Source organism: Hypoxylon trugodes (assembly GCF_022578975.1).
Source record: "Hypoxylon trugodes strain CBS 135444 unplaced genomic scaffold F4822scaffold_11, whole genome shotgun sequence".
NCBI lineage: Eukaryota > Fungi > Ascomycota > Sordariomycetes > Xylariales > Hypoxylaceae > Hypoxylon > Hypoxylon trugodes.
The window spans coordinates 1,563,280-1,587,417 of NW_026250026.1; the positions used below are offsets into that span (position 1 = coordinate 1,563,280).

At 46.7% G+C, this 24,138-nt stretch overlaps 7 protein-coding genes across 7 annotated transcripts; 4 read left to right on the top strand and 3 right to left on the bottom strand.

Annotated features, from left to right (window-relative positions):
• Positions 1 to 53: 53 nt before the first annotated feature.
• On the bottom strand, positions 54 to 2,463 carry F4822DRAFT_84495 (MFS general substrate transporter). Its single transcript, XM_051464067.1, has 2 exons — positions 475 to 2,463; positions 54 to 340 (listed from the first exon to the last, which is right to left on the bottom strand). Exon 1 carries the CDS (start codon positions 2,270 to 2,272, stop codon positions 545 to 547), a length of 1,728 nt encoding a protein of 575 aa, XP_051309445.1. The 5' UTR covers positions 2,273 to 2,463; the 3' UTR covers positions 54 to 340; positions 475 to 544.
• Positions 2,464 to 3,096: 633 nt separating this feature from the next.
• Positions 3,097 to 5,108, top strand: F4822DRAFT_84510 (uncharacterized protein). The gene is made up of 3 exons (XM_051464069.1): positions 3,097 to 3,350; positions 3,411 to 4,111; positions 4,171 to 5,108. The coding sequence occupies exons 1-3, from the start codon at positions 3,234 to 3,236 to the stop codon at positions 4,409 to 4,411; spliced, it is 1,059 nt and encodes a 352-aa protein (XP_051309446.1). The 5' UTR covers positions 3,097 to 3,233; the 3' UTR covers positions 4,412 to 5,108.
• A 696-nt stretch (positions 5,109 to 5,804) lies between these two features.
• On the top strand, positions 5,805 to 7,309 carry F4822DRAFT_439007 (pyridoxal phosphate-dependent transferase; the record flags this gene model as incomplete). The annotated part of the gene is made up of 3 exons (XM_051462586.1): positions 5,805 to 5,987; positions 6,044 to 6,103; positions 6,236 to 7,309. 3 exons carry the CDS (start codon positions 5,805 to 5,807, stop codon positions 7,307 to 7,309), a joined length of 1,317 nt encoding a protein of 438 aa, XP_051309447.1.
• A 1,383-nt stretch (positions 7,310 to 8,692) lies between these two features.
• On the top strand, positions 8,693 to 9,566 carry F4822DRAFT_84507 (uncharacterized protein). Its single transcript, XM_051464068.1, has 2 exons — positions 8,693 to 8,948; positions 9,057 to 9,566. The coding sequence occupies exons 1-2, from the start codon at positions 8,864 to 8,866 to the stop codon at positions 9,470 to 9,472; spliced, it is 501 nt and encodes a 166-aa protein (XP_051309448.1). The 5' UTR covers positions 8,693 to 8,863; the 3' UTR covers positions 9,473 to 9,566.
• Positions 9,567 to 10,557: 991 nt separating this feature from the next.
• Positions 10,558 to 14,386, top strand: F4822DRAFT_434791 (SNF2 family N-terminal domain-containing protein; the record flags this gene model as incomplete). Its single annotated transcript, XM_051462068.1, has 11 exons — positions 10,558 to 11,319; positions 11,370 to 11,983; positions 12,035 to 12,148; positions 12,210 to 12,279; positions 12,330 to 12,544; positions 12,607 to 12,743; positions 12,849 to 13,692; positions 13,749 to 13,934; positions 13,996 to 14,146; positions 14,209 to 14,307; positions 14,363 to 14,386. 11 exons carry the CDS (start codon positions 10,558 to 10,560, stop codon positions 14,384 to 14,386), a joined length of 3,216 nt encoding a protein of 1,071 aa, XP_051309449.1.
• A 110-nt stretch (positions 14,387 to 14,496) lies between these two features.
• On the bottom strand, positions 14,497 to 20,075 carry F4822DRAFT_84758 (uncharacterized protein). The gene is made up of 7 exons (XM_051464070.1): positions 19,979 to 20,075; positions 18,107 to 19,911; positions 17,662 to 18,036; positions 16,855 to 17,527; positions 16,539 to 16,796; positions 16,024 to 16,484; positions 14,497 to 15,948 (listed from the first exon to the last, which is right to left on the bottom strand). The coding sequence occupies exons 2-7, from the start codon at positions 19,893 to 19,895 to the stop codon at positions 14,600 to 14,602; spliced, it is 4,905 nt and encodes a 1,634-aa protein (XP_051309450.1). The 5' UTR covers positions 19,896 to 19,911; positions 19,979 to 20,075; the 3' UTR covers positions 14,497 to 14,599.
• A 1,213-nt stretch (positions 20,076 to 21,288) lies between these two features.
• On the bottom strand, positions 21,289 to 23,171 carry F4822DRAFT_421384 (uncharacterized protein; the record flags this gene model as incomplete). Its single annotated transcript, XM_051459792.1, has 6 exons — positions 21,289 to 21,549; positions 21,659 to 21,853; positions 21,918 to 22,214; positions 22,293 to 22,555; positions 22,620 to 22,855; positions 22,914 to 23,171. Coding segments are annotated over 6 exons (1,468 nt in total), but the record flags the coding sequence as incomplete, so codon positions are not given.
• Between the last annotated feature and the right edge of the window lie 967 nt (positions 23,172 to 24,138).

The following is a 24,138-nucleotide window of genomic DNA, read 5'->3' on the forward strand; positions in this document are numbered from 1 at the left end:
GTTACTATATCTGATAGATGCATTATGGAAATGCTTTTTATATGCATAATCCTGTGTATTTATGCAGATTATCGATAACTTCCAAATATCGAAGTATCGTACTCAAGCAACAGGTCGTTGCAAGTTTACCTAGGTATTTATAGTAATAATTGTGATTATCTAAATAATAATGATATGAATTCTATCTTCAAAACTTTTATATCTCGTTTCGACGTGCTCTAAATGGGTATCTCCTTGTACATGTTCATATGGTCGTGTATCATCCAACGTAATCATTATACTACAAGGAGATCCTTCGCTCTTCCAAGACATTCAAAAAGATTATAAGGCATCTAACACGCTATAAGTCCAGCTGGGTATTAACGTAAGCAATGATTACGCAAGTTCGTGTAACAGTATTAGGTAAGAGAATAGGGGTTAGGGATAAGGGGCAAAGAGTAAGGGCAAGGGTTAGGGTTATATTAAAGCACTTACATTATAAATGGTTCTTTTCCCTCCATGTTTCCATACCCAACTGCGTCTGGAGTACGCCAATTTAGCCCAATTAGACGTTAGACCGAGATTGCGCGAGAACACCAATGTCTTGCTCGAGAGCAGCATTTTCCTTTTCTCGCTCCCTCGCCTCCTTTTTCTCGGCGGCTATTCTCATCTTCTCTAGCCTCTCCTCTCTCCACTTCGGTCCGTATTTTTGGATAACCCAAAGAGCGGGAGAGAAAACAGTAAAAATGAGCGCAATGAAGGTAAATGCCCATCCTCGACCCCAAGCGTCGATTATGTACTGAATTACCGCTGTAGCCACGGCACCAGAAAGACACCGACACAGGTTGTTCGCGGCTGTTGCCGTGGCCGGGGCCGAAGGATACAAGTCCACAATCAAAACATTGATGATCTGGAAAGGTCCAGTTACGCATAAGCCGATGAAGAATGAAAGCACCAGAGGCACAGCGATATGTGTTTCGTAATACAACGACCAGCCATATCCGATATACGCAGCAGTTCCAATAAAAACGAGTGGGTAGACAAGCTGAAGACGCGCCCTCTCGATGGGGAAACCTTTTAGCTCGTTCCCGCGCTTCTTGTCGATATTCACACCCAACTTCTTAGCTATACGTCGGTAGTTCCAGTCTATCATGTACCCCATACAAATCGAGGATATAGTTGTCGCTCCTCCGATCGGTAGATAGCAAAGTCCAAGTTGTATTTCGTTATAATGGTAAATCTCAGCGAACTGAGAGGAAAGTGTGGACGTGATAAGCATAAAGCCAATGTAGAGAGTAGCGTTATAGAATAGCACCATGGCCATGTCCTTATTGCCTATGACGGCAAGGGTATGGAATGGGTTGGGAAACCGAAGCTTCTGCTGCGTATGACTGGACGGTCGGTTCCGGGCTTGGCGCCTAAAACGGAGATAGTCAAGAAGGGTCATATTCCAACCCCGAGGCGGGATGGATCCATTCCCCACCACTTTCCTCCCGGTCTCTGGAACAGCTAGAATGTATGGGACCATCCAAACAATGGAGACGATACATAGGAACCAGAATATAGACGGCCACCCAAGGTACTGAGAGAGCAAGCCGCCGATGATGGGCCCGACGGCAGGCCCGATGGTTAATCCAGCTCCAACAATGCCCATATACTTCCCACGTTCGGATGTCGTGGCTATATCCGCAACTACGGCGTATACTAGAGCAAGCGTGCCGCTGCTCCCACCGCTCTGTAACATCCGTAGGATTAGTAATGCGGCATAGTCTCGTTGGAGAGCTAGGCCGATATTGGCGCCTAGATAAATGGTAAAAGCGATAATAAAGGCCGGCCTCCTTCCAGCGACGTCGGCAAAGTCGCCGAAAAAGGTAGGCGCCAAGGCTTGAAAGATCATATAAGTCGTCAATGTCAAATTAATCTGTGCAACCGTGACGCCGAGGCCGTCCGATAAGGCGGGGATTGCCGGAAAATAAATGTTTGCTGTAATTGGGGAGATGAAAGCTGATATGCAGTTCATGAAGATTATCCACCTCTTCACGGAGGGCGAAAAAACGCTATACGGTGGCCCGCTAGAGACCCGAGAGAGTGTTTCGAGGTCTCTAGGCTCATTGTCGTGATCTTCGTTATTTTGGGAGTCATTGTCTTCCTCATTGTCTGAATCTTCTAGTTGGTCTGTGGTTTGTTGTTGACGTGTTTGTGATATCGAACCCTCTTCTTTGGATGAATAAGTCTGTGTCTCATCACCATGGTGACCTTTCGACGTTGTTGGTGACTTCTCGCTGTCATTCATGGCCACAATATCCAAGCTCAAGACCACAACACGAATAGCGGTGTTGAAGGATTGCCGAGAGATCTGAACAAGCTTTTAAGATCGTACCTATTCTTTCTACTTATCTTCTTAATTCGGTGTATTGAAAGTGGATATAGCTGCAGGGTCATCCGTTAGCATTCTCAACGTTATTCCCGTATTTTCCTTATGGAGAATTGCTCCAGCACGCGCTATTTCCGCCAAATTTACACCAAGAAGTAGTTAGGAAAAAGTTATTATTCCCGGGATTTTCCTCCCAACGTTGGGGTTGGGTCTTGACCGATTTCCGGTCACCTCGGCCACACGACAGAAACGGCAACGAATTAAGCGGAAGCGAAGTCGGGATTAAGATATGGCGGGTATACATGGATTGCGGAAGGTTTTTGGAGGTGGCAACAACCCAGATGTGGAGGTACAATGCCCATGCTCGGCGAGTTATATATAAAGTCTACGGGTCCCAACATGAAGTATGTAGGCCGAAACATTTTTTGTTGACGGTGAATTTGATATTATTATTGTATCCTTTAGACCCCTTATTCCGTCGTGTAACACAAATGGCGTCATTACAACTTTCTCAATTAGTGACAATCACTTGAAGCGGATTGGAGGAAAGATAACCTTAATGCCGGCTCGCTTCCGGGGGTACTAACCGAACCTTATCTGCTACATTACATAATAACAGATGTATTAGTAAGTTATGTGATAATGAAACATGTACAGTGTGTATTATGTAATAATCAGCCACATCGGCGTCAATTGTCTTCAATTCACCGATGAACACTAAAATCTACATCATTTAGTGGATTACTTTATTAAATTGAACAGGTTGCCAGCTACTGCCACGATCATGACATTCCCATCTTCAAAGAGTTGATGCATACTCAACACCGCTATGATATACATGCCAGATTATTACTAAATTAATACTACTACGATTCTCACCATGTCTAATCTTACGCCAGTTTTCAATGGCTTTCTGAAGCAACATGAAGCTTCCACTATGAAACGGAGCTTCAGCGTAGACAGCTTAGATGATTTTCTAAAGGAAGCTTATAGAATAGCAAGTATTCACATTTTAACAGTCGTTTTACACAACAAGAATATTAATACGTGATTCTAGAACTCGCATATCTCTACACTTCATACCGATCTTCGAAATATTCGACAATCCTACCTCTCGACCGCCCAACCACGAAAAACATTAATTCGATCGGCGCAAAAAGATAAGTATTCGCGACCACTCTCGGATCGAGAGCGTGAGGAAATAGACGCAAATGCGAAGAAAATGCTACGAGAGCTCAATGCGAGCATCCGTCGCCTAGCAGATATCGAACAGGCCCGGTCAGAAATTGAATCTAGGGTAATTCAGAAGAAGTTCGCTCGTGGGCTGGGCGCGCTGGGAGCGTGGGCAGCAGGCGGTTCACCGACCAACAAATCCCCCGAACATGCTACAGCGGAAGACCGTGCGAACACTATTAATACACATCGGGATAGCGTCTTATGGCTCCTACGTCACCGGCTTCAAGAATGCGTTAAGACACAACAAGATATGATGGAAATTCGATTGATGCGAGAAATGGAGAAAAATAGAAGTGTATTAGCTAAAGCACGAAGACAAGATGCACCTTTAGCCACCCTAGGAAATATCCAAGAGACAGGAAGCCCTATAGAAGCAAAGAGAAGAGCAAGCCAAGCGTTGCCGCCTAACGAGTCACCCTCCTATACCCCAGCTGCAGATTTAACTGCAGAGCAAATACGGATGTTTGAGAAGGACAATCAGGATATGTTAAAACACTACGAGAGCACATTAGATCAAGTCAGGTGAGTTACCCTCGAAATCGGGATAAAAGGGACGATGTAGTTGACAACTTTACCTATAGGACTGCAGAAAAGTCACTTCTGGAAATATCAGAACTTCAAACACAACTTATTGATACACTCACGACGCAATCGGCGGGTATCGAGCAACTCGTAGCTGATTCAGAAAATACAACTGAGAATATCGGCGGTGGTAACAGACAGCTCAAACAAGCAACACAGAAAGCAAGTCCAGCGAAGTACACATTCTTTGCGACTTGCGGTTTATGCGCATTTTTGATCGCGTGGGATCTTATAATATGAAACGAGAGTTACTATTTTATAAGTGTATGTATTGTAATAGTGATGCGTGGTGGGAAGCGTGTATTGTTATTTACATGTGAAGAAACGAAGGCCGCAAAGCCAAAGCTCATCACATGTTACAGAGGGCACCCCATGGACATTCTTGGCAAGATCTAAAAATGAAATAGTGTAATTTGTACAATTGATAGCAGATCTCACGCGACATCCACGGAAGAATAAGATGCTAAGGGTGGAAGTCGAAAAGTTCTAAAATAGATTTTATACCGAGCTTCCCAAGGTTAGAGGAATGACTCGGGTCACTAAACCCGACCCGTGTTAGCCGTAATAGTTCGGTGCTGGGTCATCCGACCTTGACCGATGACAACAACGTTAAACTCCCGTTAAGTTGGGCAATTTACAACGCGGAACCTCGGCCTCAGGAAACAAGCTGGAATTTAACTTTCCTAACCGACTTCATTCATAAGGTAATTGCGATCCTACCTAGGTTGAAAGTTTAGGGCTACGGATATATATCCGTGAGAAAGTGCGGGCGGGTAGATCCACTATAAGATCATTGATGGTTTGGAATGTTGCTTTTAAAGACTGGTCACCTCTCCGATATTCATCAGAACTAAATTAACTACGAATTACTCTAGTCTTTGTCTCATTCCATTTTCTTTTTATTAGAAATATACTTTCATATTAACTGAAATTGTTGCTTGAAATTGACTCATTTACGCTTCCTCTCGTTTGTTCTATTGAACTACAATATCCGTCCGTATTCTTCAATAGCTATTCCAACATACCCGAACGTACCTGCATACATCAACGTAGCAGTTCACGACTTCCGAATCATTTATCGGATACGCACCTACCTGGCCTAGCAATTACGGGTATCCTGATCGACTCAAGCGCACCTGCCCTTTCCCCCCGGCCGCTAAACCTGTGACGTACCCTCCCTTAAGCACCTAACCTTAGCTCCTTAGCTTGGCTCTGTTCGACCCCGCCAACACGCCATAATTCCCCTCCATCTGACCTGTAGCTCGATTCCCACTGGACCGCCTAGAACTTTACATACTCCCTCCTCACTCCATTACTCCATCACTAAAACAATTTCCATTATTACTGTTCCTCCCCAACCTATCCTTAAGGCCATCGTGCCATTGGATTGGGCCATTTTACACGCAACAGATAAATAAACGGACCTATAACATTCACCGTGTTTCGCATCAATCGGCCCACCTTGGCGAACCCCAGGCCTAAATCAGGTCCAGATCAACGCCCCTCCAAGCCCCGAAGTCCCCAGTCCGGTCACTGGCGTGCGTCCCTGCATGATACCTCAGCTGTTATCATAGCCCATTTATATATTTTAATAGCTATCTCCCTCTGATCTCTGCCCTTAAAACCTCAAACCATGCCCTTTGATCCATCATATCACGGTCAATCAGTTTCTAGAGTTAAGAGTCTAGCAAGACAAATGGCACCACCTTCAGCTACCAGCTTCACCTCTGAGGTTGTCCCTCAAGCACCTGAGGACCCTCTGTTTGGTTTGATGAGAGCTTATCGAGCTGACCAAGATCCCAACAAGGTTGATCTGGTATGTATCATAATTCCCTTCCTTCACAAACGAATAGCCTCGCTGATTGAAATTAGGGTATTGGAGCCTACCGTGATGATAATGCGAAGCCTTGGGTATTACCAGTCGTAAAGAAGGTAATTTTTTCTGTCACTTACTAAATTGTGCCCATTTAAGACAGCTTCCTGCATCGCAGCGCTAGCTTATGCTAATGACTCACTGCACGCTGTGTAACATTTTTGCTTACGACTTCTTTTTTCCCTCAATAGGCCGATGAGATTCTCCGCAACGACCCGGAGTTAAACCACGAATATGCCCCAATTGCTGGTATCGCCTCATTTACCAGTAAAGCCGCGGAATTGATCCTTGGTGGCGTCGAGTCCCCTGCGATTAAGGAGAAGCGCGTTACTTCTATGCAGACTATCTCCGGTACTGGCGCTGTACACTTGGGAGCCCTTTTCCTTGCCAAATTTTTCACAGGAAACAAGAAGGTCTATCTTTCTGATCCTACTTGGGCCAACCACAATCAAATCTTCACCAATGTCGGCATCCCTATCGCCAAATATCCCTATTTCTCTAAGGAGACCAAGGGACTTGACTTTGAGGGTATGAAGTCTGCCATATTAGGTGCACCGGAACGATCAGTGATTCTACTTCATGCTTGTGCACACAATCCCACCGGCGTGGACCCTACCCTCGAACAGTGGAAAGAGATCGCTGAGGTAATACGTCTGAAGAACCACTTCCCTTTCTTCGATTGCGCCTACCAGGGATTTGCATCTGGCGACCTTTCCAAGGATAATGCCGCTGTTAGGTATTTCGTCGAGCAAGGTTTCGAGCTCGTTGTTGCCCAGAGTTTCGCCAAGAACTTCGGTTTATATGGCGAGCGGGCCGGTTGTTTCCATGTTGTTACAGCCCCTGCTCCGGATGCGGAGACCACAATCACCCGAGTTGCATCTCAGTTGGCCATTCTACAGCGGTCTGAGATCTCTAACCCTCCTCTTTATGGCGCTCGTATTGCCAGCATCGTCCTAAACGACCCGCAGCTCTTTGCCGAGTGGGAAGAGAACTTGCGTACAATGTCAGGCCGTATCATCTCTATGCGGAAGGCCTTGCGCGCCAAGCTAGAAGAGCTTGGCACCCCGGGTACTTGGAACCACATCACGGACCAGATCGGCATGTTTAGTTTCACCGGCTTAACAGAAGCACAGGTGCTCAAGATCCGCTCAGATTCCCACATCTACATGACGAAGAACGGCCGCATAAGTATGGCAGGCCTCAATACGAAAAACGTCGAGTATGTCGCCAAGGCCATCGACAAGGTCGTCCGGGAGGCTCAGTAGATAAGGGTGGTTGGTGTAACATTGAGCGATTCGTTTATATCTACGGAGTCTGGGTTCGGGAAAATTAAATAAAAAGTCGGATCATTACTGCATAATCCCTCCTCGATTTTATGCGTTGAATTTCACACCTCTGGGTTAACTCGTGAATAGAATCGGAATTTCACAGAATGAAAATTTTAATGCGTTTGTGTCTTGACTAACCCTGAACATTAGAGATAAGCTCGGTTTCATCATGGTATCGAGGGATCTTCGTTGTTTTTCACAATATCCAATCCTCTCACGACCGCTGCATCGCGTGACGGCTGTTCCTTTTTTCCCTCAGAAATCTCAATAGCTAACACACAGTTACTAGTACCGACTTCTACACCTTCGGTTGTGGAATAGTAGGACTAACCTGAGGCGATGACTTTTACCTCACAAAGGCGTATGGGTATGAGATGGTTAGTTGCTCATAAAAATCCCGCGAAGCTCCTTGAACAGCCAATAAACTCTCAGTTTTCCTCGGTCAGTCGAGAGCCAGCACACCGATCCACAAACGCGTTCCAAATCCGCCTCGCACACCTACATATACAGCAAATGCTTTAATATGACACACAGCCTTATGACGACGGTATCCTCGTCCTTGTCCTCATTTCGAGAACACGAAAGTTCACATGCACCACTACACGAGGCGAAGGTATAAGTCTAGAAGACTTTCCCCGCTTGCCTGTTTGTGAAGCGAAAAAGAAGTTGAAGAAAATGGGAGTGAGCCAACGGGTTTGCGAGCTTGGTCATAATATTTGACCTACGCAATTAGTAAGGAGGTAACCTCGTCCAACGGCGTCCCATGTGGGGACGGAGCACAGGGACGGAGGACGCGTAAGTCGGACTCGGCACATTGCACCGCGTCGGGGGGAGTCCTTCCCCCTTACATCGTATTCTGTGTTACTATGTAAACCAATAGGGGAGCGAAGAGTCGGCTATAATTAGGGGTGATCGGGACACGTCGCCGAACCCCACGGAACGCCCGAGGTTGGTATCGCAAGGGAAACGAGGGCGGACGAAACGAAACACCGGTGTTTGGTGCTGGCGCATGATGGATTGCATGACGTATTGGGGATACGGGGATGGTTACGGTGATACGGCGGTGTTGTTTGGTCGGTTGGCGCGTCATCAACGTTGGACTTGGAATAAGGGGGGGTGCCTTGCTTGCATGATCTTAGGAGAGGCATGATTATCTTGGTATTATGGGAGACGAATACACTGCGCTCGGGTTAATTTTTACGTCTGCGAATAGACTCGAGAAGGCTAGACCACGACAGTGAAATGTCGTGGTTGTTGGCGGTGGTACCTTCGTATGTTAGGGCAACACGAGGAAGCAAGTTTTGAGTTCCGGTGATGATCACGATGGGGAGTGCGTCGTGCAATACCTCGAAGGGAAAAGATATAAAAAGGGGGTAGTCTCTGGAGGGGTTAGGGTTTGTTTTCCTGGCAATTCAGAATCAAAATCAATTCAATCGGTTATACTTCTTACTCTCAAAGCCTTCATATTTTACCAACCTACCAAAAGCAATCATGTCGGTCACTCCTATCATCCTCTGCGGTCAATTCGAGTCCGTTGGTAAGGCCTTCTCTGAGGCCGTGAAGCCCGACTATGAAGGTAAACTTCCTTTTCCTTCTCACTTACCTTTTTACTTACAGTACCTCAACCCCCCTCGAATCTTCTTTTAACACGTCCCGAGAAAGTATCTCTACTAACCTACCTCAGTGGTCTACTTCGCCACCTCCCCACAATCCGGCCTCACCGATATCCCACAGGTTCTCTCGGGCCAAATCCCCACCGCCGCCTCCGTCCCCGGCACCAACAAGATCGGCAACGGCACCAAGGTCGGCTCGGGAAACCTGATCCACGGGATCCCGAAGGCCATTGTTCTCGGCGCGGTCACGTATGATGATGAGTGGATCGAGAGTTTGCGCAAGGAGATTCCCGACGGCAAGCAAGTCCCTGTGTTGAAGCGGGAGTTTGACAGCAGCGCGGCTGCGGTCGGGAGTGGAGGTGCGACGCCCGTGGGGTCTGAGAAGGGGAAGGTCGAGGCTGCGGCTGAGAGGGCGATTGAGGTTTTGAAGAAGTTGGAGGAAGAGGGGAAGTTGGAGGGTGGTGATGAGGGTGTTTATGACTATTAGGGAGGTGGACCGTTTGTGTTAGTAAAATTGTCTTGTGTTTTGGATGGATGGTGAGAATGTTTTGGTACTTCGAGAGGGAAGATAGATCTAGTGGTTGAGGATTACAAAATGGCTTTCGGGATGTCGTCAACCACCCACTTACTCAACATTTCACCCATATTCTTCTCCTAAATATCATTCCCTGCATATGAGGATATTAGCTAGCATCATGGGCGGTACCGACCTCATTTTCATGTGGAGAGGCCGATTCTTTTCTTTTCTACTCCCTTCTCTCTCAAAACTTCAAAAAAAAAGCAATCCACGATGTTATTTCTCTACAAATTGGTCCCAAAAGAAGAAAAGATGACGAATTATTGCTTACGTAGGTGGGGGAACCGTTAGCATGTACCCAGGTATTTGGTGATACACGGGGAATCCCGTTCCTAATAAGCCCCAGCCTCCTTTACTGAAAGAGGGGTTAAGCCTTCTGGATTTCGGGTTCCGTCTTAATCGGCGTGGAAGCTGGCTCTTACGCTGGGAGTTGGGCAAATGCCCACGGTACCTATAGGTACCTAGTAGGTACCATATGTCTTGGGTCTTACTGGCTGGCTCCTTAGGGGCATTACATTGGCGGAGTACAGCAATATGTACCCAGATACCTCAGGGCAGACAGCGAGGCAGATGGGGGCCATTCAAAGCTGAAATATATAGCGCACCTTCTTCAGGTATGCCTGCGTCGGTATTTTTATTACATCTAGGTGCGATATCTGGGAGACTGGTTATACACTCCACTACTAGAAGTCTTCATATCAACTTTGGGGCAATTTCTTAGTCTTTTGCTCGGCGGCGTGCGATAAACGTCTAGCATGGGGCATATACGGGTAACTGTATTAACGCCTGTCATCCCACAGCCTCTCTCCGAACCAATTTTTCATATCGGAATTCCTAACTATGGGGTCAACGTGGCATAACATGGGGCGGTGTTTGACACCCGAAGTAACTGTCTAGGCAGATATAACACGAAGTGCCGACACTTCGAGTTCCACCTCGGCGTAGGGATCCCACCTCATTTCCTGGCTTCCATTCAACAACGGCGTCTTTCAAGCATGGATATTAATGACTTGCTTTGGAACTCACAATCTACCGGGGGTAGTAAGCGGCCGGGTTCCGCTCAAGCTCCCGAGGACCGCGAAGCTAAAAGATCTCGCACACAGCCTTATAATAACACAGGCGACGAGACCTTATACAATGAACTTTCGTTACCTTTTTATGAAGATTCCTCGTCCCCGCTTCAAGATTCTTACCATAGTCACTGGAACCGGTTCAATAATGTATGCGAAAATCAAATCAACAACTTCGCTAGTGGCGGAATCGCAAATATATTGTATAATCCTATAGAAACAGGGCAGCAAATACAGCCATATATAACCAATCCCGTATCATGCGCATATGGAGAGCAGCCAAACTTTGATGCCGGGATGTTTAGACCACTCGATCAATCGTCTCTTGGATTGCCGTTTGTCGCCGAAACGTGGCCTAGGGATTCGCCGAGCCAGCCATTTCCCATCAATTCCTTCCCTCCACCTTCGCCTCAATTCGATACATCTATGGGTAACACCATCAACAACGGAATCCTGAGTGCGTGTGAAAATCCCGAGGCACCACTGCCTGTCATGGGCCTTGGCGGCCTAGGGGACTCGCAAGAAACACTTCCTCAGAGATACACAACAACACCAGACGTATGCTCCAACGAACAGTCGGTACTCAGTGAGCCCCAGCCAAATGAAGCAGAGCCACAGAGCCCCGTTACGTCGCTGTCGACTGAATCCATGGATATCGATAACGACTACGATACTTGCTTTGGTGTTGTAAGTCACGCCTACCCCAAGATCCCACCAATGTCCTAACAAGTTGCAAGATACTAGCAACACCCACTTCCTCCTTTTCCCAAAGGGACGGAGCTCATTCCGTACCTGTGGTTTTGAAACCGTTTGGGAATATTTTAATGCTTTGTAGTCGAAATTCTGATGAGCACGCTGGTATCTTGGGTAACTTTAAGTTCGTAAATGCAGTTCGCCAGCTTCGGCTCAGGCTGGATGCTACACTTTTCATTTCTAGGACTAAGGATACGGGAGGAATAAGTAAGCCCAAAATGAGGAAAAAGGTCCCCGCTGAGACGACCCGAGAGTACAGCATACGAATTGTCATTCATGGTCTCCAAGCCGATAAAGAAATCGCCGGGAACCTTCTCTCGGACGCGGGTTGCTTTCTGCAGCATCCGTGCACCACAGAAGTCATATCAGGGGTCCAATATGACAACCCCCACTACCTTCTTCGCCCTGGCGCCGAAATGCCGAAACTTGAGCATCTACTCCCAGACATCATGGACGATGATCCCATACAGGCCGAAGTAGGAAGCGAAATCAGTAGAAGTCGTTTCCAACAGATCTTTGAAAATGCGGAAGCGGATGGTGGGGCGTTAACCACAACAAGTATATCACCAAGCCCACGACTTCGCTCACCACTTATGAGGTATGACGCATAACCAACATAATTATAGGCAACGACTAACGCTTCGTCTAGACATCAGCTTATAGCACTAGCAATGATGCATGAGAAGGAGAGCGGCTACATCGAGGAGCCGATGTTCCCATCGCTTTGGGAAAAGGAAATCGTCAAAAGCAGTGGGACCACCTAGTAAGTGAACTTCAAGAACCAGTGCTAGAGGTACTGACCAGCGCGTTATTTTGACTTCCAGTTACCGTCATACAGCTACGATGTTACGTGAACCCAAACCTATCCCGGCTAGGGGAGGGATACTTGCCGACGTATGTCACTCTACCCCTATTTAATCAAGATACTGATGAAGTCTTTAAAGGACATGGGCCTTGGGAAAACCTTAAGTGTTTTGGCGTTAATCTGCTCCTCTTTGGATCTTCGCTCTACAGCAGCAGACCAAGGCCAGAATACGGAATACCAGGGAACGCTTATCATTACTCCAACGTCCAGTGAGTTTGATGCCGGAATGCATGCCATTTATAAGCGATTGACGATAAGAAAAGCCATTTGTGGTTGGATGGACCAGGCCTCGGAGTAAGTGTTATATAATTAAGGACATAGGTGAGGACATGGATTAACCATCTATTGGCATGTAGGCACATCCATCAAGGACAGCTACGGATGGAGATATATCATGGTCCCGGCCGAGAACGCCTTTCTAGCCAATTCCGAGACATTGATGTTGTGATTACCACATACGAGACGCTTCGATCCGAATGGGAAGCTTCAGAAGGTACACGCCCTCTTTTATCGTGGAAATGGCTTAGAGTCGTTTTGGATGAAGGCAAGTGAGGTCTCGTATATTTGTGTTTTTCCCTCTCAACTAATTTCAATGTAGCCCATCACATCCGCAATCGATCAAGAAAGACTTTTAGGTCGGTTTGCGAACTTGTATCCTGTTACCGATGGTGCTTGACAGGAACTCCGATCCACAACTCTCTCGACGATTATGGCGCCTTGCTTAGTTTTATACGCGTCTTTCCGTTTATGCAAAAGTCCGAATTCACGTCATTGATCGTTCAACCTGTGGAGCAGGGGCTCCCATTGAGCATTGACCGCTTGCAGGCACTTATTCGAGCAACCTGTCTTCGGAGAACGAAGCGGAAAACCCTAGAGCTCCCCCCACGTTCTGAAAGGGTACATGAAGTTCATCTCCACGCAGACGACCAGGACTTGTATGATATTTACAAGAAACTCTGCGTCGAAAAGGCAGCAGATAAAGGGAAGAGACTGGGAGTAACCTTATCTCACCAAGGCAAGGATTGCAATATTTTATCCCTCATTACATGCCTGCAACGTATTTGCGACCACGGAGAGCATCTTCTACCAGACAGCATGAAAAGAATAAGAAAAGAAAGTTCGTCTTCTTTCTTGGATGAGGGGTTGGGGCAAATTTTCTCTGGGAGGTGCTCTGTCTGTGAGGGAGAGATTGACGGTAGCTCCTCCGGGACGAAAGACTATCATTCCATCTGCGTCAATTGCAGATCTTCAGAAGGGGGCTCATCAGAGTCTAATAGAGGAGCTACTCTCTCAAGTGAACTTGGCGTAGCGGATTGCCAATCGGCCAGTTTCGAAAGGTCCAACTCGGCCCAAGCCTATTATCGACCCTCAGCGAAGGTGCTAGCATTATTAGAGAATCTAAAACGGGAGCAAGGAGATAATAACCCCCGGCCAAGAAAAAGGTATGTCCTCTCATACTCACCCCCAAAGAAATTAGCACATAGCTAATCAAGCGTAGTGTAGTATTTAGTTCCTGGGTCAAAATGCTTGATTTGGTCGAGCAGGCACTTCAGCAACAACAGATAGGTTTTGAACGTATTGATGGAAGTACTAGTCTGGAAGGACGACGGAAAGCCTTAGGAGAATTCAACAACAATGTCAACTGTACAGTGATGTTAGCGACCATTGGCAGTGCCGCAGAAGGGTGAGAGTTATAGTCCTTCATTATTTGTTAAACCCTATTCAACTAAGGTGCCTTTATCTAGTGTCAATCTCACGGCTGCTTGTGTTGTGCATCTGTTAGAGCCCCATTGGAATCCAATGGTGGAGGCGCAAGCCGTTGACCGAGTTCATCGCATAGGGCAAACACAGGAGGTCACGATTATTCGATATGTCGTTCCCAACTCCGTGGAAACAGTAAGTGGACATTTCAGGCTATTGTTTTAATTTCCCGTTGCTAATATACACGGAACTGCCAGTACGTTCAAAAGGTGCAAGATGATAAGTTGCAGATCATCAATCAGACTATCAATACGAACGGTATAACAGAAACCGATCTTGAACTCAGGCGGTGGGAGGTAAGGCCTAATCGCAACAATAGCTTGTTTAAGACTTTTACTAATAGGTCCTTAGAGAATGAAAGAGATGTTAGCATAGGAGCCTAGGTTAATAGACAGGCCATGTCGTTAATTGACTTGTATATAATTCTTGATACTAACGCGCGGCGCTTTGATTAACGAGAAAATAAATGCACTTTAGCTAAAAATTTTCCAGCAAATGCAGGTGCTAAAAGGCTACATATAGTAATGTGCGCTTATATCTCGACATATTAATAATTGTGCCCCCTTCCCGCCGAGCTGACCCTTTTCCTCAATCCTGGACACTGGCGCCTTTGCACTCTTTTTTCTCATTCCGGATACTCCTAGTCTCTTTGACAAGCTCGTCCCAGGTCTTCCCCAAATGTTTATAAATATCTTTTGCGCCCTTTTCTTCTCGTATTTTCTTCCCCGGGCGCGCATGACCACTGGCTCCAGAGGTCCCTTCTTGGTCTGCCTCTGGGTCAGCACCATTTAAAAGAATAAATCTTATCATCTCGGCTCCTTTGGCGGTTGATTTTTTTTTTGCTGCGAGATGAAGTGCAGTTTTACGCGTTCGGCTTGATCGGTAGTTAATATCGGCGCCTAGCTCGAGTAAATACTGTGCTAGAGGGATTGATGGATAGTGCTCTACCATAACTCTCAAAGTTGAAGTGGCCCAGTCTCTACCCAACAATGGAGCAAGTCCAGAGTCCCTCCATAGACAAAAAAGCTGCTGCTCTGCGGTCAAGTGCGACGACGCAGCTAAGAATATCCTTTCGTGTCCGAATAATTGCTTGACAATGCTCGATTTTCTTGTTTCAGGGATGCGGTCCAGTCCGCTTCGAATTTGGCGTGACCAAATTCTCATTCCCTCAAACCAGTTACTCGACACCAGTCTAGAGACGATTGATACTATTTTATACAAATTCGATTCAGGATTTTTTACCGTGTAAGTTGAGTCCAGTGTGTCAAAAGGTATTGCTTGAGGGAAAAGGTACGATAGTGTACTCCCATTACGTCCCCTTATCGACTCCTGGATATATTTTTCAAATGCTCCTTTTGCCATGTTACATCCAACTGGCCCTTCCAGCAGCTTCAGCATATCAGCCGAAGCAGCGAAAGCGCCAACTAGTCGAAGTTTATTTCGCGTTGCACGATCTTCAAGGGCGTCTGGAAATTTAGTTAAAATCCCCCGAACAGCTTCAACGTTGTTTTCTTGGACTAAGTCAAGGAGCATTGTCTCAACTCCGCCCCGTGCTAGATTTCTAGCATCGAAGCTCACCCGCTCTGAATCATCCCTATGGGCTTGTTTGAGATGTTCTCGCCGCATGCTGTCTGACAAAAAGTCGACTCCGCAGCCGGCAATGTGGCATTTTAAAGGCGTATCGTGCGAACGTTCGTGCTTGTTCCTTAAGCCACGTATCTTGAAACCGTGTCGCCAAAATTCACACCCTGGAAATTTACATTTGAAGGGCCGAGGTCCATAGTGCAGTAAGATATTGGCACAATCTGGATGGCATACGGGATTACCAGGAATAAGCGAGCCATCTGGTGAATCACAGAGGGCTTGGTCAAGGGCCTCGCTAATTTTTCGAGACATTTTTGACATTGAGAAGGGGTCTTCTCTACCCTTGTTCGAATCTGATTTGCGCCGGCGAATGTTAGCTAAGTTTTCATCTAGTAAGGTCTTCAATGGCTCAAATAATGCGGTCGTACCTTTAGTCTCTCGGCCTGTGAAAAGGAAAGACGAATCACGGAATTGCGAGAGACTGTTGAGCACTCGATACAGGAAAGGCTCTTGTCGCCTCAATGTTTCGAAAATAGCCTCGCTATTCCCCTCATATTCTCTTTCAGCATCACCTTCATCCCCCGGGATACTGTGAAGGTCTTGTTTTTTCCTACATTCCCACAACATCCGAAGAGACTTGATTATTTCGGGCGATGGATTTTCCGCCTTCGTCAATTGAAAATACTGGCGGACTAGGTCAAACCACATTCGTGTTGCGAAAGCATGGAAACTGTATTGGCCAGTGGTGACTTTCTCTAAACATTCCTTCGATGACAAATCGGGGTTATGATGACGTTGGCATAGATAGCCGATACATTGCATAGCTAAGTCTAGTGTAGCTTGGGTTTTGCTAGCTAGCTGTGCTCCGAGATGAGGGCTGGAGACGTATCTGCGAGGCACCTGATTAGTAGTAGACCAGCATATTCTATCACATGTTACTTACTCTTTGGCTGTGAAGTGAACAAAGCGTATGTTATTGTCCACAATCTCCACGATTGGTCCAAGAAGTTCAATTACATCTAGCTTCGCCACCATGTAGAAGACTTGATCTCGGTGGTCAGGCCTCACAACTAATGCTTGATGAGCCTCTTCGACAGTAATTAGAACTGAACTGCAGGCAATCCATCCCAATAGTCTCCGGGCATTTTCTGTCATTCTTATATCCGCGTGCCTTCCCAAGCGTTCTATGATACGACGGTAACTGTACAATAGTTTGTCAACTCGAGATCACCTCGTTAGTTTGGGTAAGGCGCCCTCACGCAGCATCAAGGTTTTCGGGGAGAACTCTTAGTTCTTCCTGTAGCTCCGACATGTCATATATATTGTCAACCATATCCAAAACAAGCCTGGCATACAGGAACATTCCTTTCGCACGATTTGCCAGCGGCCTTAGGAGACTTTCAATATTCGTTTTCGCGTGTGGGAGGACCCGGCGGCGGTCGAAGATGTAACCCATGCGTTTGCGAACATAGCTCTGGATGCTTCCTTCGTTATGGTCATGAATCTGGATTGTGACTGATTTCTCTTCTAGTACCTGCGTTAGATCGGCTTCGGGTCGGGCGCTAAGAATAACTCGTAGCTTTTTGCATACTCCGGTCAGCCTGAGAAGTTCCTCGACAAGTATGTACCGCTCATTTTGACTAGTCTCGTCAACACCGTCAATAACGATATAGACGTCACCGACAGTATAATTGATGAGAGACGAAAGAAGATTGCCCACGCCAGCAAAATTGGCCCGTAGGTCTTTATTCATCGATTCGCAAACCATAGCCATTAAATTCTCGTCTCCATCTGCCAGCTGGAAGACGAGGGAATGAATTGTTGACAGTGCCGAAGTCTCAGCTTGCTGGTATGTTAAGAAAGCAAAAGCTATCTTAGTCCTTTTGACGTAACTCAAGTGGTCGATGACTGCACCAGAGAGAACCGTCTTACCTGCTCCAACATTAGATACACGTTAGATGAATGGTTTGAATCGAATATGCGGGCGGGGCTGTTTCTGCGCCGGTGTTGTATTTTTGGAATATCCAATGTTGGGAAAATTCCGGGGGGCATGGTTGTGTACTTGCCTGCTCCTGGTATCCCCTTCAGCCATAAGACCCGAGCCGCATCCTGCGAGTCTTTGCGCCATTGCACGAAGGTCTTGTCAACGAAGAGCCAGTGCCCATCCCCTCGGTAGCGGAGGCTATGGAGATTATTTAGGGTGTGGTCGTATCTAGGTGGAGCAAAAAATGTCATGATACGATAGAACTCCCCCTTACGAGAAGCCTTTTTCTGTTCTTTGAAACTCTCAAGTGCTTTCTTTCGAAACTCGTATTCTTGTTGGATGTCTCCGATACATATTTTTGTCCTCATGAGTCGAATGAGACGCCCTATATGGCTTGCAATTTCCGAATAGTATGCTTGCTGCTCTGGCCACAAACGATCAAATGCATGCATCCAGTCTAGAATGATAATTAGCTGTAGTGAACAATGTATGGTACACCGCAAAGCACGCTTTGGGATGGCACTTACTGGGGTGGCTTAAAAATTCCAAAGCCGCACAGTAGAAGCCGAGCAAATCTTTGAAAAAGAAGACTAGAATTTCTTTGGCCTCTACAGTCTGGTTGAGTATCGAGGCAGACACTTGAAAGTCGGGCAACGCTCGCCCTATCTCAGCAATAGCATTGATTACCGAGTCATAGGCCCTATCTAGCGGTCTCGCTAGCTGTAGAAGGATAGCGACAGGTCCCCAGATGAGTGCCAAAATTTCGGTGCTCCCGTCAATAATATCGTTAATCGTATCAACATATCCCTCGAGACGTTCCAGATATATCTTCAGTTTCGATAGATCACGAAGCCCGCCATGTTCGCGCTGCTCGTCCTGGATCTTGTCCGTGATGTCATACACATTGTCAATAGACGTCACCTTCAGAATCTCATTCAAAGGCACATCGTCGCTAAGGCCGTCCCAGAATCTCCGTGCCTCTTCCTTGAACTCATATAAAAGAGAATTTACGGAATTTGGTCTACCAGCAACTGCTAGATTATTTCCAATTGTATGATGCGAATTCTGTAGCTGTCGGGGAAGTCCGCAGTCTGAAACTTCCTTTTTGTATTGGTTCCCAGCCAGATGAATGAGGCTATTCGGCGTCAGTCCAAGTAAGTCTTCAACGGCTTGGACTATGTGGCTTTGAGAGGATATGAGGTTTTCAAGGGAGAACAAGACAGGCCTATCCTTTAAGTGTTGCCTCTCACGCTCTTTTCTCAGCGCCTGGAACAACTTCTTCATTCTTACAACAGAACTCTTTGATTTCTCATCATCATACAAGGAAACATCCTCACTAGAAGTGAGAGCGTTACCCCATACCTCGAACCGTGACTGGGCGTATCGGAGACTCTCCAAGTGGCGTTTTATAAGAGGCTCGGTGTTTTCATCGGTCGCACAGATTTTATGGAATATGTCTTGAACACTACAAAAGTGTTTTTTCAAGTTCAAAACTTGCAATTCGCGATGAATAGCGTCCATGTTAGGCCGATCTTGTGGATCGGCTCGAAGTGTCTGAAAAGCTAGATCAATAAGAGGAACAATGTCTGGGTGGGGATTATCGTGCTCCAGGCCCCCCATCCAATCGACAACTTCCTGCTTAACCTCGCCATGAGGTTGGTAGAAGCAGGATTCTTTCCATCTGGGAAGCCGCCCCGGTGTGAGTCGTTTCTCGCGAAATACTTCGACTCCCTCTGCTCCCGTCAGCATGTATGTGATTACTTCGGCCATGAGGCAACCAAAAGCCCACACATCAGTGGCCCTATTCGCAGCTTGTGGATTCTCTTGGCTATCAGTGTTTTCAGGGGCAACATAATCCCCACTAATCCATTTATATGGCGTGTGCGAGGAGTCTCCCACCGGCTTTAACCTCCCTAGTCCGAAGTCAGCTAAAATGAAAGTATCGGCATTAACTAGGACGTTGGGTGGCCGGAGATCATGGTGGTAACCGACTGCGTCGAGGTCGACTCCATGTTTGTTCTCGTTGAGTAGAAGGCGGTGCGTATTCGACAGCGCCGACGCGAGTCCCGTGAGAGCTGAGTAGAAAGTAAAGTCCCACTGAAAATCCTGGTAGCGGTCTTTAGCTATTAGGAACGAGCCGAGATCCATATCGGCGCATGGGAAGAGGAAGTTTTGTTCATCGCGGTATGTGTAGGAGCCCCATAAACGAATTATATTGGGGTGTTGCAACTGGTTGAGGAGCCGTAGACAGGTGGTTTCCCTTTTAAACATTTCCGTCTCGCCTTTCTCTTTCAGGTGTTTTCGCACTACTTTCATTGCCTTTACCTAGTAACTATCGCATCAGTTCAAGCTGTTCTGTCCAAGACCCATATCAACGGGACCAATCAAAGGGCACTTACTCCCTTATCAAAATGCTGTTGGGACAGTGAAATAGTCATCTTGTCCACATCACTAAAAGCACCAGAACCGATTTGCTCAGTATCAATGAAGGGAAGAATAATTTTCCTTTCAATCCTATGATGACACTCCGACATATTCTCTGGGAACGTATAGGGGCAAAACCTCCATTGGACCTCCCGTGCAATACGGCGGCCAACATCGTTTCCTACAATGCTCGCCGCGAAGACTTCATCGAACGGGAGTCGGCTATCAAGGGCGCTATGTCTGCGGAATGCTATCACCGAATCTTGCCAGTTGTTATCAATAAGCATGGCAAACACCCTCCTGCCTTCACGGTATATAGTGTCCGCCAGCCTAATTCGATCGTCCGGGCCACAGTGCAGTTCTTTAACAGCATCCTCGATCGCCGGAAGAGTGAATATTTCGTGAAGCTTGTCGGTCGGTAGGAAAAGTTGCTCGGAGATCGAGGTAACCAGGCTGTCCTGTATTTGCTTCCTAAGGCTGTGAATACAGCTTCCTGCGCTCGGCGGCATGGTGCTTGCGTTTATGCTCGCAGTTCAGAAGTAGAAGTGATTCCAGCCATAAGGGACGTGCAATCAAGAGGACGGCTACCTCGATATTGAGCGTGTATAAAGGTATTCATCTGGTGCGCGTACCGGCAGCCTCACTCGTTAGGCAATAAATGCCTAGGCGGTGCTGGGCTGAAACGCATGATAACATCAGGGTGATTGGCGTGGCATAGCCACCATAATAATACCTTACGTATTTAAACCAGATAACTCACAACCATTAGACACCCTGCATTAATCTGCCTTATACCAGCATTCCGGCCAACTTCTGATAGCGAAAAGGATGACGGTCACTACCTATCTAGAAACGCGCTACGTGGACCGCGTGAAGCTGAATGGGTTGCTGCGGACCCTTTTTGGGCAGAGCTATAGTGTGGTGGTAGGTGCCGTAATTGAGGCGACGCTGGCATCGCTTGCTGATGCATCTTAGGCCTTTGGAAATACAATCTCCGTAGAAGCGTCTAGAGAGCTCACAGAGGTAAAGTTAACGATATCCGCAAAGTACGCGACTTTGAACTAATTGAGTTGAGCCAGGTCGAGAAGAATTCTGTCTCAACAAACAAAAGACCATAGAATAGCCAGTGCTGGAGAAGGAGGGGAAGCCTAGCCAGACGCCACGGAGGGGTATAAGCACACGCACAGTAAGATAAACACGTACAACAGATCATACGAAGTCACCCTTCCAAACCATATTGGCCTCGCCGGACGAACTTGTTTGATGTTTAGGGAGAATAGATCCCGTTTAGTTAGAAATACATTTTATTGATTCTTTTAGAAGCTGATCATGGACTACTTGATCTTGAAACACCGAGGGTCATTTTGTTTGGCTTCCTCTGTTCTCTCCAATTCCACCACCAAGACCAACACACAGTGCCAATAACAAGTACGACAGCCGCTACTATCGCAATCCATACCTCGGTTCGGATTCGAATACTCGAGCCAAAGTCGTCGGTAACATCTACTGCTGTTCCATACCAGACTAGGGTACTACTGAAGAATGACTGATTTTGATAATTAGATAGCAAAACAAGCCTTAGAATAAGATGCAGACGCTCCATGGTTTTTTGTGCTCATCAAGGAGTCATTGATGTATGGGAGTATGAGACTAACCATGACCAGATTCACTGGAAGATATATCATAGCGATAGCTGTCGCGATACGCATCGATCGTGAGTCTTTATATGTAAGGTCGGCTAAGATCGCCATATCTCTATTTCCCTTGGCATCGGCTTGCGCAAGTTGTGCAAGTTTCAGGCTAGTATCGTGCTGTAACTCTTGGCCGTGAAATGTGAGGATATTGCTATACTACACGGTGATAAATTTAGTGCCGCCATTGCCGTCAAGGATGGGCCAGACTACTATAACTTACCATCGACCTCAAATCGTCTGAAGTACGAAGAAGTTTGTTCGTTGTTTCGATGTAATTATCGACATTTCGAGAAATATTACGCATAGTGCGTTGGAACTCATTGTGAGAGACTGAGGACAGACTCTGCCTCTGTGCCACGGCAGATTCGTGTTCGGCGATCACATTCAAGGTGTTCCTCGTGTTAATCAGAATGCTCAGAGCATCATGAAGCTGCCCCCTCTGGTAGTGGAGGTGTTGCTCATGTGAAAACTTGATTTCGAATTTCTCATACGGATTTGGTATTGCTATCCGTTGATTCTGTAGAGAAGGATCACAAGTCAAGTCAGACAGCCTAGCAAGCTTCGCCTTGGACGTCTATAGGGCAAATCTACTCACAAGGAATTTGAATCTTTGAGCAAAGGAGTCAAGATACTCTCTCCAGTTCGCAAGGGCCGCGTGAAGGTACCGAAGATGCAAGGCCATGGGGTGTGGTGTTGACTCTACAGTTAGCTCGAAAACCTCAGGCGGTTGGATGATAACCCAGGTTGGCTGCCCAGAGGCAGCGGAGAAGCTTTGATGAAGAGCTGACTGGCGGCAGGACCATGGGTCTTCTAGATCCCGATGATGCCGTTCAAAATGCCGAATGTTGTAGCATATCTCTAAGTATGCCAGATTATTAGTAAGTCATTACCCAGAGACAATATGGAGGCGAGGAATAATCACCCCAAAGCGAATCGCCGTGCGTCTCCGGCCCGTTAAGGCTGGGGGCCAGGCAATCATTCGCCGGCGCAAATGTGCTATAGCATGACATAAAGTCTTCGTCTTTCGATGAGAACTTTAAACCCATACCAACTACGAAGTGCAAAAAGAAGGGCGTAATTTCGGCGAGATCGCATATTTCAGAGAAGCCTTCAATGGTAGTATCTATCCTACTCCATGAATTGTAACGGTTGAGGATTCTAGAGGACCTCGTCAACCATAGAACATAGCCCGAATAGATGGCGAGGCGACTCCTACAATAGTGTTGGGACGCCTTTCCTTAAAGGAGTATGGAATTCTTCTGGATTTGATACCCAATGAACTTGATGTGGTACAATCACCCCGACACGGCTCTGCTTAACATCATCCGCGAACAGGCCTGGGAGCTTAGATTCGAAATCCTCCCACAGATGCCTGAGGCCAGAGCGGCGAGCTATCCAACTCAAGCGATCTAAGCCAGTTCTACTATGAGGGATTATATCTGGGCTAGGCATCTTGGTGGCGAGAACATGCATAGAAAGCATTACATAAAGTAGTTAATTCTTCAGTTACAACTAAATAGTACCAATAATTCAATGCAGTGTTACCCACCTACTTGGGAGTCTGCCTGACCCCGTTTGACTGATCCGCACAGCCGCGTTCGCAGCCCTCCGCGTGCATTACAATCCTGTTTGAGCATACTTAAGCGATCAGCAAGGCCGGCTGCAGGCACACTAGCGACTTGCGAGTAGGTCGGCCAGTATCTTGGTGATTGGGGCTAGGCAAACAAGAAACCATTCGAATCCGATCGTTCACTACCTAGGTATTGCTAGACCCTCTACCCGTTGGGAGGGAAAATTGCGCATTCAAAATAAAAGAAGTCAAATCGGGGAAAACATGGCCGATCTAGGGCTGCTTCTACAAGTAAGTATAGAGTTAACCCAAGGGTGCTGTAATATTTGAGATACCCGCTGTGGCTTGCAGCAGGCCATACAGCAGGGCAGATTATCATGTCGGCTCTGGCTGGAAGTAGGCTCGGGGTGTTGCGTACAACTCTGTGTAGAGCAAGTCCTCAAAAAAGTAAAGTAATGGGGATACGACAACACCATAATCCCCATTCAAATCTTCTGATGGCCACCACGTGTTAAATACGATTTAGATATAAAATTTGACTGATTTAGTGACGTGACGAAGTCTTCACGTTCAAAGACCGATTTGCCTCCTTTGGTATATCAAGATGTCATGTACATTCAAAGGCACCTATGTACCTAGATATACGGGCCCCAAGATAAAATAAGCCAATAGATCGCCGGAAATTCTAGGAATTCTGCCATCTCCAGTGTGTTTATGTCTACTAGAAGATATCTGTGAAAGACAGAATAAGAGAGATTGTATTTGTTGTTGGATGAATAGGTTGGGATGACGGTAGTTTAATTTTTTCAAGGGGGTTGAAGGTCGTGTAAGATCGCCATCGTCCCCCTTCCCCTCACCTCCGCTGCAGAAG